This window comes from Galleria mellonella, unplaced genomic scaffold (assembly GCF_026898425.1).
Source record: "Galleria mellonella isolate WM207_F2 unplaced genomic scaffold, CSIRO_AGI_GalMel_v1 utg37, whole genome shotgun sequence".
In the NCBI taxonomy this organism is placed as follows: Eukaryota; Metazoa; Arthropoda; class Insecta; order Lepidoptera; family Pyralidae; genus Galleria; species Galleria mellonella.
This window is the reverse complement of record NW_026442087.1, coordinates 442,306-457,606: the sequence shown is the minus strand read 5'-3', so window position 1 is coordinate 457,606 and position 15,301 is coordinate 442,306. Positions and strand designations below refer to the sequence as shown.

Below are 15,301 nucleotides of genomic sequence, written 5' to 3'. Positions count from 1 at the left end.
AGGGGGTAAAATATAATTTAATTTCATGTTTTAAGTAATTTTTATAAATAAATTAAAATTCTGGCCGTATGATCCCGGCATAGAATTCCTACGGGTATGGGCCTCTCTTAAAACATTTCTAAAAGCGAAACTCCCCTTATGAGGAACGCTTATGTTCAGCAGTGGACAGTAACCGGCTGAAATGATGACGACGAATTAAAATTTTACTTAGAAATAGCTCCTTCAATTGTGACAAAATTATTAAGGGGCCAACATATAAAACCTCCTCCTCACCAAAGCCGCTAAAAATAGACGAATTCTTAACTGACTCGCTTTGAATATGTAATACGTTATATATTATGTACGCTCGTGAATGCCTTTTAGTATTGACGTAATAATTGTTAATTTTGCTAACTAGTCTCATTGTTATGGAGACAATAGCTAAGCGATTAATTCTAGTCGTAAATTACTTTAAAATATCAGTTCTATTTGGTGTGGTATTTAATAAAACTTGTTTCCAAAAAATCGGGTTGGGATAATCGATGCGGGCAATAGCTGGTTGAGTCATATTTCGCTATGTAATTGTAGATAGCCAATGCATATTTCCTTTGGCAGTATATCAGTCCTTTAAAATACCAGGCTTTGAAATGAGACGCTACCATAACTCTGTCTATATAATATCATAATTATAAGTAAATTTTTCGATAAAAATATTATAAATAAACTAGTTTTTACCCGCGACTTCGTCATGATAGCATGTCCAGTATATATCAATTGAGAAGGACAAATAGTTGTCTATCTCCTTTTCCATTCGAAATCGTATTTATATACCAAATTTCATTATTATTGTTTTAATCGTTAAGACGTCAAAGGAAATAAACTCTGTTTCTAATTTATAATATTAGTAAGTAAAAGGATTTTGCTCCGTAAAATAACAGTCACTTGAATCCTAATAAAATACACTATAAACGAGACATATTACGAAACATTTCGTAGACACTTTAAATAAAAATAATTTTAAATATAAATTAAGAACACGAAGCGAAATATTATATCTACAAGTAGATTTTGCTTCGCGACAGATAAAGTTATAAAGTATGAAAGATTTTATGACAAAATTATGAATATTGAATCATAAGGGAACAAACATCGTTAATCAAAATAAACAGAATTGTCAATGATCATGGAAAATGGAAGTAGTTAACATTTGTTTTTTGATACTTGGGATGGCAAACAAGCGCCTACTTGGTAGAAAGTGGTAACCGTCGCCTGCAGACATGAGCAGTACCATGGACATAACAGAGCTTATACTGTTTCGCCCATGATACCTCCCATGCGTTGTCATTCCCGAGGATTCGAATGTTATTCCTCTGTACCTTGCTTCATGGTGGAAACACGAATGATTGCAAGATTGTTTATAAAATATATTTCTATATCTATCCATCTTCACGCTGAGTACCTATAAAGGTATATACCTACATACTACACATATATTTTACCTCACTCACTTTCATATTTCAACTTATGCATGCACATTGGTTCCGGATACTTTTCTCTGCGAGATATTATAAACGGTATCTTTTGATGTAATAGCAATAATCACGAAGCTTCTGTTCTGCCATAGATTTCGTTTCCGTGCTACACTCGTTTGGCTTCGACAATCTATATTCTAAGAATCGCACGACACGACCCACTTAACTAAAAACCCTAAAGGTGCATTTATTCTACTTTTATCCTACATTCAAATTCACAGTATATTCCTTGCATTTCTAAACAATTTAACGTATAAGAATTTGTCTCGTCGTCAAACTAGAATATCGTGTTATTCGGAATTAGGGTTCATGGTAGACTCACCGATCTTTAAATTAGGATATTGTTGGCAACATAAATAATGTATTTATTTAAATAATAATTTATTTAAAGAACGACGAAACTAGGAGCCGGCGTGTTACAGCACAAGATTTTTTTTTTTGGTGTTTGCATCAGATATTTTGTTATGAAAAATCAGATAACACACATTGAAGGGTAAGAAAGGGTAAAACAGAACTGCAGAAAGTTTTTCAGAAAGACAGATATTCTAAAAGCCTTTCCTTTAGGAACCTTTTTTATAAAACGATACTTACAATTATCATTGACATCCTTATTCGGCTCTCCGGCCGGGAAGATATCCTCGAAGCTGCAGACTCGCCTTGGATATTTGTTCTCTACGGGTATAATGTCAGCTTCCTCCCCCATCAGCTCGTGGAGACGCGCTAGGATAAATCCTTCGTTGGGGTCCCGGACCCATACTAGCTGCTTGTCTATCGTCATGGTTCACTGTAACAAAGAAAAAAAAAATAAATATATTTAAATTTGGAACAATTCAATTTAATGAAGTTTCGAAAAACTTTCATGCTATTTGATGAAACGTTTCATTTGAACACTCAATGGTTAACAATCCTCAAAGCAAAATTTTATAGATTAAGAATAGAGATATTTATAAAGAACACAAAAGAGAAATTAATGAGGCTTGAGCTAGTACTGCACTATTATTCCGTAAACATTTCTCCGACCTATAACAGCGATCTATCTATCTATCTATCCATTTAAGAGCTGCGCTCTTGTCGGTGGAGCTCTTGCCACTCACTACGATTTTCAGCGAGTCTCTTCACCTCTTGATACGACACGAGACCAACTCCTTTCTTGATCTGCCTGTTGTAACTGTTTCGGTCTCCCTCTCCCCCTCCTTCCTTCTATCTTACCTTCTATTATAATGTTCATAAGTTCGTCGTGTCGCATCAAGTGTCCCAACATTTTTCCCCTTCTGTCCTTAATAGTTCTAATAATTTGTCTTTTTTCCAGCGATAGCTGTCACAAAATCGATCTTGGGAATAAATGGCTCAAACAATATTGTAGAAGGATCTAATGCAGCACACATTCAAAGTCGTTGATTTTCTTAGTATTTATTATGTGTATTTTACACTTCATTGCGCCATTTATAAAAACTATATATTTGATATATTTAAGTCCTATATCTTTAAAGCAATTTGCTCTAAAAGAGCAACACTGTTAGAGGAGAGAAATGTATGCACACTTTTCATTATATGCATAATAATGATAACCGCATTCGTTTTCTTGTGGTCAACAAGATTAATATGGTTACCGAGGTGAACACGTGGACGATACTACATTTCACAGTAGTATTAATGACCATATAATAGTATGTATTTTTTTTATGGGTGAAAATGGTATGGTAACCCCGCCTGCGCTAACGGTATACGCTTGCGGAGCGCCAGTAAAGGGTGATAGATGAGAATGAAAACAGGGCAGTTAACCCATCGTGATGAATTCATCAGGAATTAACCATGATAGTTTCCAGGGGGAACCGCAAGGAGGTCGACCTGGTTGGGTATATTGCTAGCAATGGGATTCTCAGTCTCCATTACTAACAATCCCTTTCCCCCCAATAGTATGTATTTGGATTTTAGATTATCATCCCCTTATTTATTTTAGCTATTAGAATGCCTTGCCATTTTCTTTTAGAGTTAGCTTTAAAGAAAAGACAAAAAAAAATTCTAAAATTATGTATTTTAGCTGTTAAAGCTATGTTTTAGCTTTAACAGCTAAAATAAAGAATAAATAAGCTATAAGAATAGTATGCTAAAATAGATTTACAAGATATTTAAAATTTGTAAGGATACAGGGGTTTACGAGTATATATAGTATATATATATATATATATATATATATATATATATATATATATATATATATATATATATATATATATATATATCCATAATATCTTGTAAAATTATATAACATAAAACGTTAGTAAAAATTGTTCTAAAATTAAAAATTCCTAATATTCCTAATTTTTCGTGTCAAGAAAACACATACACACTAAACACCACACTTACGAGTAATTCTTGAGAGCTGAAAATACTATTATTATGGTGTGGTTGGAAACACCAAACATTATTACACAGTTAGAAACATTAGTATATTATTATGATGCCATAATCTGTGATGGAAGTGTAGTGTAATATAACAATTACAATTCATGAATAATTCATACAACAGACACACATCCATAAAATTAATCGCATCAATCAAGCATTCGATAGACGAGATGATATAAAGAATATAGAACATGTAGGAAGTGTATACGTAAAAATGTTAATAAACACACGCGTTACACAATTCACGATTAAATATAATATAATATAATATAATATAATATTTAGATAATTATCGTTATACTGAAAATGTAAATGGGTAATGTAATTAACTCACTTTCGTGGCGACTGTCCATAATACACTTTCGTTGCGTCTGTTGCATAATCGACTTGGATTTATAAAAACAGTACTCATGTATGTAAGAGTCGCTCCGGTGCACGCGGCCGGAAACAAACGCACTGAGGCACTTTAGTCTTATTACGACGATTTAGAGCTCAAAATTCAGTTCAAAACTTTATTGTCTCGGTCATATGTCTAGCGTATACTGTGACTAATATGTAGTATATAAATGATTTTTATACAAACAAACCTGATTACAAATTTAGAAGCACTTTTAAATAATTATTATGCTACAGGAAATTATTAGTTGTTATCTACAAGAAAGTCGACTGTTTTCAAAACATTTTATAGAGTAGGTAAAAATTCATTTGAGAAGAATTATTAATATTATCAATTTTCAATAACCAGATTAAGAAAATCGGTGTAATGTTCTAAGTAGAATTAAATAAAATTACACGAAATATCTAATAAATAGGAAACAGTCACAGTTAAAATTTCCATAATGGGTGAAAGTTGAGGTAAAAGAAAATGTACAAAAAGCACTTATCAAGTGTCGCAATAGATAATTTATCCGATGAAACTATTGTCACGTAGCGTAACGGCGTTTTGCAGCACCACCAGTTTTTTTTATTGCCGTTCCTGACCGGTGAGTTGGGTTTTTGGTTGGCTTACGTAATATGAGCTCAAAATTTTGGAGAAGAGACATAATTTATCATTACACATAATACAACAAGCATTGTTCACGTCTGACATTCGACCTTTAAAATTTCGAATGGCACAAGTAGTTGTAGGAGAACTAAGTCAAGAATGAGCCTGACCAAATATTATCTGTGGCCTAACAAAACTATGATTTCGTTGTAGAAATATGCGTATTGATGTATAAGCTACATTTTAAACGATTTTATTAGCTCAACTAATGTTCGTTTTTTATACAAAGTTGGTGATTTCCATTTTCTCATTAATACAAAATAACCAATGTTTATTTTATACTGTGTCAACAATCTAAACGTAATGACTTTGATTTGAGCCTAAATGCGCATAAACAGAATAGACAGATAGATAGATAGATACTCTTTATTGTTTCCTCCAAAATATTACAATAGTAAACTTATTCTAGATATAAAAATTACAAGAAATAATCACAATGAGAAAACAATGGGCGACCTTATCGCTAAAAGCGATCTCTTCCAGGCAAACTTTGGATCTCCATCCAAATATAAGTAATTATAAATAGTTTGATTAGAGGCACGATGAAGATTTATTATTTCTAAATATGGAAAGGTGATACATGTAGTAATATAAATATATATATCTATTAATCTATAAAGAGAGAGAATCTATAAAGCTTAAGTGTGTGAAGGGCCTAAGTATGTGAATAATCTAAGTGTATGAAGTATCTAATTGTGTTAAAAGTCTAAGTGAACGAACAACATAAATAAAGCCTAATCTAATATATCTATTGAGTAGAGAAGATGTTAGATTTATTGACCTTAATATTTTAGTAATTTTTATATCCTACATTTTACAAGGGCTCATTCAAGCGATTCATTCGATTGTTGGAAAAACATATTTATCTAAGGACAAAATTATTATATAAATGAGATGCTAAAATATATGTAAGTAAGACAATAATTAAAGAATAAAATAGCAACAAAACATACTATGAATCAAGTCAGACAACTAAGTTATAACACAGGTTGTAAATATACAAATAATTTATAGAAAACAGATTTCTAAGACCCACTTTATGATTATTCAGAAAGCGCAAATCGTATGAATAAGCACAATAGTACTGGCGTAGATAAATAGATGGTAGATTATTCGAGCCACCGAGAGGAAACAAGAAAAGCGAATGAAAGCGTAATTTTGATGACATTACCTGGACACGTAAGTACCTACCCGTCAGTCTTGTTGAATGGACCCATACAAATAATATGACGGCGGATAATCTAGTGAATTTATGAACCTACTGACACAATAGTCAACTTATATCAATTGTAAGTGTACGAGGTATTATTCTCCATCCACGATTGTGAGTCTGCTATTCCCATAGTTAAACGCCAATTTAAATAACAAACCTAGTGAAGTGAACATGACGCTCATTTTGGTATTCACACGTAACTTACCATAATTTTCGAATAAATATTATAGGTATTATGTAAATGAAGGTATTCAGATGTCTTCGACTCATATATGATTAGAATGCTAAACGAATTTAAACTATGTTCTAGTTTGATTCATTTTGATGCACCTTCACTTGCGCGGAACCTACTCCTATTCCTGTGGGACTTTTAGTATAATCTGTATCAATAGAATTTAATATATGTTCTTTATTGCACTTGTAAATTACATTGATAATGCATTTATAAATATAGTGAGCAAGGGTGGACTTATCTCTGATAGAGATCTCGTCCAGTCAACCCAATATAGTCGGAAAGCATATCGTTAGCGGACAGCTAAAGAATTTAATGAAAATATTAACAAACGAATAATTGATCTGACCATAAAGAAGAAAGTCTGCTGATACCCAAGATAAATAAAATATTGATTAATCAATTGAATGTTTCGATTTATTACTAAATTAATGTATTTTTTTGTGACGATTTCAACAAATTTGGTTAGCAACCGAGTACATCTGTCATAAAGCATCTTTAAAACAGATGTACTTTTAACTTAAATTATATGAAAAACTTCAATGAAACATTTCATTTTCCTAGATCTAGAAATTTCGCTTGCGCCTTGATTTGTCAGATATTTTTTTCTTTAATAAACATCCGCCTAACGCATAGGTTGCTTTTATGTTAATGCACAAAGGCAAAATCGTGGTATAGAACTATAATTAATTTAATGATAATATTATGCTTATTACCGTTTTCACAATCAACATGCTACAATCTTCGAACTGTATTGCCAATGATCATCACTGCAATTTTCATTGAGAGCGGTCGCTTGTCATTAATTCTGGTCACGTTACGTCCTATAAAAAGGTCAGGGACCCGTTGTCTTGGCAAGTAGAGCTTGGATAAGTCGGATAAATCGATTATGTATTTTTTTTAATATAAAAATTCTGCTGATTACATATATTTTAATCTTTAGTAATTTCCTACATTTATTATTGAAATTTATTTTAATAACTTATCGATCTGGTCTGTATTATGAGTATATTGCCGAAGCAAAAACTGTTTTACACAATCATATAATGCTTTTTCAAAAAGCATTTTATGATAGTATTTTGATTGAATGTATTATTACTAAGATTAATTTACAAAAATGATATATGTAGTTAGTTAAAAATTATTATTTCTTTTGTATTTATTTATTTATTAATACATCAATAGTTATAAATAAAAATATACAATGACAAGTGAATAATTCAAGTGAAATACAGTAACATAAATACAGATTGAAATATACACATAAAGATACAAAAGGCGGTTTTATCGCTAGTGCAATCTCTTACAGACAACCTTTAGTTAAAGGGGAACAGAACTATTGTAAAGAAGAGAAAGAATCTATTTAAATTGTATGACGGTTCTTAATGTGATGTAAAGGTTTATACTTGAAGGTACGCTGTGAATCGTGGAAAATATCGAGGTGGTTCTTTGGATTAATAATTTGATTTTAATGTTGGAATATTTGATTATGTTTGTTATGAATCTATTCCATGGAACTTAAAATTACTACAGTGAGGAATTTCCACGTCAATTTATTCAATCTATAATGACACGATCTCGTCTCTAATCTATAGTTAATAATCACGCTGAGCGGAGATACGCCGGATATTATGGTGGATTCATAATTACTAACCTACTTTATTTAATTTTACATATGTGTATTTCATGCATGTTAAGAAATTGCATAATTACAAATGAAGAAATAAAATGAATTTCATAATTTTTGCAATTGGTTTGATCTTTTGATGACCTCAACTTAGATAAAACACTCTATAATATTGGATACATTGTTAAATTACTATGTAAAATTATTTTAAAGATCTCCCTCTACTTCTTACAGCCACCTTCTACTATCGTACCGTTCACCATTGACAGGTAATCCATCCTCTTATCTTAGAACCAGAATGGTTACGTACACTGCGGTTTTAGTAGAGCTTCCTCACGCAAACACTCAGGTTGTGGAATGATCTTCCTGCAGATGCTTTCTTTAGATACTACAGTATGGGGTCCTTCAAAAAGAGCGTATTAAAGTTGCTTAAAATTCTTCAACGCGCGATATCCCTGGTGTTACAGCCGTTCATAGGCTATGATAACCTTGTTTACTATTAGTTGGGCCGTATAATCGTTTGCCACCATGTACTATAAAAAAAAAACTTCTTGTTGGTAGAAAATATTCTTTAGACGATGGGATGTAAAAATTGTGACAATATTTAATTTCATTTATACAGGTTTTAGTGTTCATGAGCGATGTGTATGAGTGATGCCAGTAGTAGAACAACTGGTATATTTGTAAAAAACAAACGACTTCTCGATTGTATGCTTATATTTGATATAAATAGCAGTACACGTACTTAGACACTTGTTACACAAAGTGTCTAAGTGCGTGTATTATTTATATAACAAACAATATACGACAAAAACATAGTGACACATTTTTTTTTCATTTATATTGTATTGAAGTTCTGAAGTTTCATTTATTATATGAATAGTTGTAAAGTAGACACTAATATTTCATTTTACATTTTAAAATTTCCTTTACTGTATAATTCATCTATTTATACACGGTATGTATAATTGTTTTTAAGGGGTTTACCTATTTAGGTATGAAGCCACAAAGATTACTAATTAAAAGCACTTCTTAAATAAAAAAAAAAAAATGCTATTCCTGTTTCAGATTTTTATATTTTATTATTCTTATATTGTATAAATTAATTATGAATTGAATTAAAGAAAATCTATCGTAAATAATCCCTGTGGTCTAGACAGGGTATTCACCTTTCTTAACATGCAAAGTAAGCGTGCATGAACTGAATCAGCAATTATAATCCTGTCTATTAGAGCTTAGTAGTATTGCTCATACCACTAAACCTATTGATTGCGCGCCAAAATTCATTAACACGTCCGCACGAAGTACATTTACATTCTAGGCAGAGAGACCTGTTACTTTATGTATCTAACCAGACACATTTAAACTACAATGTAACATTAACATAAAGCCATTTTTGTTTTCATCATCATTATTACTTATCCATCGGTTACTGTTAACTTTAGCATAGGTCTTCCACATATTTGCTAGTCAGTACAGTCTTTGAGTCACCTGTAGGTATTATTTTTCGTTACTTCATTTAGTGTGAGAACGCATCTCGAGAACTTGTCTTTATTCATTAGTTCATAGGTTGCCCGAGCTAGCCTGTTAACATTTCAGCTTTCTGATTGGACTATATCAGTATTATTAGTTATTTTATAGTTATATTTGAATCTGGTTTTATCACGCAACCAAATACTGGGTTTAGCATATATATGAAAGGGTTCAAATCCCTCAAAATTATAATAAGTACTCCAATCTAGTTTCGACTGAAGTCAATTACTTATAAAGATTTTTTTGTCTAGATGCATATAGAAATCATGAAATATCACTTGCTTCTTATCAAAAGAGGTAGAGAAGAATAGTACAAATTGTATGATTGTAAGAAACACGTTCCTAGTATAAGTATAAATATAATAAGTATAGGCCGAGTGGTCCCGGCATAGAATATCCTTTCACGTGGGTATCGTAAGAGACGACTAAGAGAGGGCGAAGGATGAGCAGCAGCGCCCCTCTTAAAACATCTCTAAAGTCTAACTGCAGTTGCCAACCGCCTGCTAAGCGTGGCAACTACTTACAAAACTCTCCCAAGGGAAGGCTTATGTTCAGCAGTGGACAGTTAAAGGCTGATATGATGATAATGATAGGTAAGTATAAATGTAAATTAACTCACGCTTGTCTAATTATAATTTTTTATATGGGTGCGAACAGCTTAATTATAAGTAGTATTGCGTAATAAGAGAAACGCTTAGTAACAACAAATAAATTTGTTCATTTAATTATTCAAAAACCTTTAGATTATCTTTTGTATATCCACTCACAAGAGGTGCATAGCCACGCGTTTGGTCTGCAGTAGAGTGTGAAAATCTGGCTATTCATATCGTACAACAATGACCCGATTCTTACGAGTTGTAAGTTCTTACATTATCAGATATTGCGTGAGTAATAAACATACGTTGGTATATCGTTGGCTGTGATCACAATTAGCAGACCACGCGAATACAAGTGGAGGACAATGGATTAATTACTTGTAAGGTGGCCTGCTCAGTGAATGTATAATAAATCTTAACATAAAATACGATACTTCTCAACTCGGTCGATACTGCGTTCTGTAATGAGGATAATTTTACCCAAATTTATTTTATTTTAATCAAAATAGTACATAACTGTACCGCATTCAATACATAAATCTTTTCAACCGACTTCAAACAGAAGAAGGTTGTTAATTCGGTTATATCTTTTGTATATTTGTTACTTCATAACTCCGTCAGTTGTAAACTGATTTAGATAATTATTTTTTTTATCTGAAAGGATGTACTTGCAAATTTATCCTATAGAAATTTCATCAAAATCGGTTTAGTAGTTTAATTTTTAGATCAAAATAAATGGCTTTGTCACAATCGAAGTCTGTTTTGTTTGTGGAACACAATTTTTAATTACTGATGTTTTATTTTAATAAGCTTCTGTGTGTTTGATTACGGAATAAGGATGCATTTCAATTTAACTGTTCACTCATCGAAATATAAAATTCAAGACGTTACTCATCAAAATACAAAAACAAAATTAACAAAGGACAAAATTAGGTTAAAAGAGTCGCTGTACAAAAACACGAAAGTATGTATGAAAACGTTTATAGACGAGATAAGTTAACTTATCACGTTTATATCTACTTAGATAAAGAAAGACAAGTCAAAGTACTCATTTGTCGAGTAATTTCCAAAACCAACAGCTCAATCAGTCATGACAATGACCCTTGGCATTAGTAGACCGTACATCAACAATGTTTGCTTGAACCAACCACGCAAGAACTAAACAAACCTTTGTTATTGTAGTTTCAACCTAAACACCTCGGGTTAGAGATTATTCTCAGATGCTGAAGCCTACTCAGGTTACGTATTAGAATGACCTACAACTGTGCCATTTTCAGCAAATGGATGGAACCGACCCCGCCCTTACTTTCCCATGTCAACGTTTATGGATAGTGTCTGTCATAAAGCTATTTTTGGAAATATTGAAGCGCTTTGATGATGCGATATAGGAATTTGTATAATGGATTGTGAAAACTAATGTTCTGATACTGACTGATACGATCTCAATTATGATGTATCACAGTTGCAGACTATAACGGTTTTTAGCGTTAGGTGATTAATGTAGTTTAATATACGAGGTTTGTCCGGAAAGTACGTATAAAAGTTTTTTAAAAATTTTATTTTACAATTATTCAGGTAAATCAATTTTATCCCCTTCAAAGTACTCCCCCTGTGACATAATGCACTTGTGCCAACGCCGTTTCCACTGTGAGAAGGCTCCTTGAAAGTCCTCTGGTTGTAGGTTTCTCAGCTGCCCCGTCGTAGCTTTTTTTATCTCATTTATGTCCCCCAAATGCCGCCCCCGAAGTACCAATTTGGTTTTTGGGAACAAGAAGAAGTCACACGGGGCCAAATCCGGCGAATAGGGGGGGTGTTCGGTCACCGTAATGGAATTTTTACTCAAAAACTCACGGACAACAAGAGAGGTGTGGGCAGGGGCATTGTCGTGGTGAAGAATCCAACGCCCCTCTCGCGCCAATTCTGGACGAACTCGTGCCACACGAGCTTTGAGGCGTCTGAGCACATCGACGTAGAATTTTCCATCAACTGTCTGGCCTGGAGGGACGAATTCTTGATGGACAATCCCCCGAACATCGAACTCTTTCTCGGCCCTCTCTGAATCTTTTTAGCCACTTGTGGACGGTTGGTTCCTTCACAGCATCATCCCCATAAACTGTTCTGAGATCGGCAAAAATTTCACGGCCATTCTTGCCGAGTTTCGAGAGAAACTTGATTACGACGCGCTGCTCTTCAACGGAAGCGGGCTCCATGCCGACGGGGTTTCGTTAAGAGGTAACTTCACAGATGGCGTGACAAGCCAGTTCGCACCGCACGGCGGTCAGACCAGAACTGAAGCATTGTTAGGGACATAAGGAAGGGGTCCTGCGCTTACCTGGCCTCCCCACTCCTCTTTCTCGCATTCCAGAACACTTTTATACGAACTTTCCGGACAGACCTCGTAATGTTTCAACCGTGAAGCAGTTGTATTTGCATAGCTGTGTTTCGGTTTGAAGGGTGGGATATGGCGTGAATTTACTGGGTACAGAGGAATAACATCTGAGTCCTCAGGAATGGCAACGCATGGGGGTATCATGGCCGAAACAGTATACTCTGTTATGTACATGGTACTACTCATGTCTATAGGCGACGGTTACCACCTTAAAACAGGTGGGCCGTCAGCTTGTTTGCCATTCTAAATTGTATAAAAAAAAAAGCTAATTGTAGTTAGTTTGTAAACTGTAGATGAATGATTAATATTTTACAAATCATTTCAATTTTACTGGTAACTGTATTAAAAAGTTAAACGAGTAACTAATGATATTTTAACAGGTTTCCATTGTTTGAACAGAATGTTTTCCAAGAATACCAAAAGCCTCTTTTGCAATGTTACACTCCATACCGATGGCATGGTGCTATGAAACAAGCCATATTATTCATAAAGTAAACAGTCTTGTAAACCGATATAAATAATAAATGGAAAATATTACAAGATCCCGCACATGTCTTATAGAGACTTTATAGAAATATTACAGTTAATTTAGCGATTTCATGCTATTACTTCCGAAGTTAAAGGATATATGTTATGAACATAGTAAAAAGATTTTTTATTAATTATATTAAAACTGTTTTTTTTACTAAATTATTTTAATGGCACAAATAAATTCGTAGACGTATACGAACGTATTACATAGCTTCTTTTAACGTAGAATTCCGTTAAAACCTCGAATCACGCGTCCACGTGTTGAACACAGTTCTGTAGTAAAAAATATTAAAGTGAATGACCGCAAAATCTAAAACCAAATATTTTGTATGTCTACACAATTGTTATATATAGATATAATGAAACATATAATATATGGACTTCTTTAAGAAACAGATGTTTCTCATGTCAATGTGTGCATATTATAAGTAATATATTACGCATGACTAATGTTAATCTCGTAAAGTTTTATTCTGTTTTAGCAGAGTAGCTTCTCTTCAAAAATAATTCAGTCATTATTTTTATGTTTATGCTTTTATTATACGTGTAATATAATGTGACTCTTTTATTATGAGACAGATTTGGGTTTAATTGGAATAAATGTCCATATGTAATTTAACACAAGAAATCATAGACAAATAATAAGCTGTCTAACATTTCAATCAATTTAATGATTACGGAAATGACAAATTACTACAGCAGCATTTAATTAATGATAGAATTATAAAAATGTATATAAATCGATCTCTAGATGATATAACAACAGGAAATGGCGAACTACAGAGAAACCGGTTTATAAAATACGAGAGACACTACGACATAAATCACCTAATATTGCTAATAATTGTATTTCATATTACAATTTGAATCTCGGTGTTCTTCTAGATCATATATCTGTTTGATTTATTTGCTATTTATTTCATGTATTAACGAAATTACAATTGAACGAAATATATGGAGATGATATATGATATATGATACGATGTAAACTGTATAAGTGATGAAGATAACAGTGTTGAAGGATAAAATATTTATCACTAAGATGTATTTTCAATGCTTTCGTAGGGCCGAAATAGCGATAATATAGAGATGATATAAAAATCCGATAAACAGCAACAAAATTTATTAAATTGCATACGCAAGGAATATTTCCTTATTGTTAGGGAAGCAAAGGAGTTGATAGTCCAAACTGGAAATGACTATCTTGACTATGAACAATTTTAACATGAAAGGAATTATTAATGCGTTGTTGGATTTGGAAAGTGGGCGGATTTTTAAGAGTTCCATATTGTAGTGACCCTATGAGGTGGTATGATGTTATTACAAGGGCAATTGGTAATGGTATCCATAAGGCTGTACATACTTCGTAGGAACGTGCTTAATAAAGGGGAATAGTTCTTGGTCGTGATCCTCAAACACAAGGGATCAAGAACAAAACCTTTGTTGCGTAGAAAACATCAGAAGGCCGATTCCCTAGTTGTATTAACCTGTTATTATCCGAGAATGTAGCAGCTAACAAACGCGTAATGATATCATTTGTAAAAACACGTATAAAAAAATAATAATACGGATGACACTGAAGCGAGTTTAAGTGACAGTAGGAACACAGTTATATATAAGTAGTTGGCCATGTGACCACATTAATGATGCTGTTGACTCACAGTGCGAGCTAAATTGGCATTAGCCGACCTCCGGGGTCGGATTGCAATTTGCGCATCACTTTGGAGTATTAAAACTCTAACTGCACATGGGTGGCAATAACTGTACAGATAACAACTTTTGCAGTCTCAGGTTGTATTTCTCAAGAAATACAAAAGCAGGAAGAGTGTTTAATTCTTTATCAATTTAATTCTTTAGCCAACAACGCGGTGGAATTTGTTCTATGCAGCGATGAATCTTTAGTCCTAAAACCGATATTGGTGGTAAGCATCCAATGTTTTTTTTTCTTTCCATAGGTTAGATTGAAACAATTGTTACGACTTGAAGTGACAATTGTTTTTAAATACAGTTTAGACTGAATTTTAATCTGTGATTCTAGGACCAATTCAAGTTTTACCACCAAAGTAGGTCAGGTCGTAAAGACATTAAACAAATTCGCTTGATAAGTGTTTATTATCTGAATGTTACTACCCAAACCTTCCAGGTTGTTATTGGTGTACTTGTATGACATCATCATTATAAGTAATTGATTATAATAATAAAGTATCAGAAAACA

At 33.0% G+C, this 15,301-nt stretch overlaps 1 protein-coding gene across 1 annotated transcript in view; it reads right to left on the bottom strand.

Annotated features, from left to right (window-relative positions):
- LOC113515586 (myosin heavy chain 95F) overlaps positions 1-15,301 on the bottom strand; it is a 69,507-nt gene that overhangs the window by 34,724 nt on the left and 19,482 nt on the right. The window contains exon 2 of the mRNA XM_052897584.1: positions 2,103-2,295. Coding sequence (XP_052753544.1) covers positions 2,103-2,289 — 187 coding nt within the window. The 5' untranslated portion in view covers positions 2,290-2,295. The remainder of the gene's footprint in view (positions 1-2,102; positions 2,296-15,301) is intronic.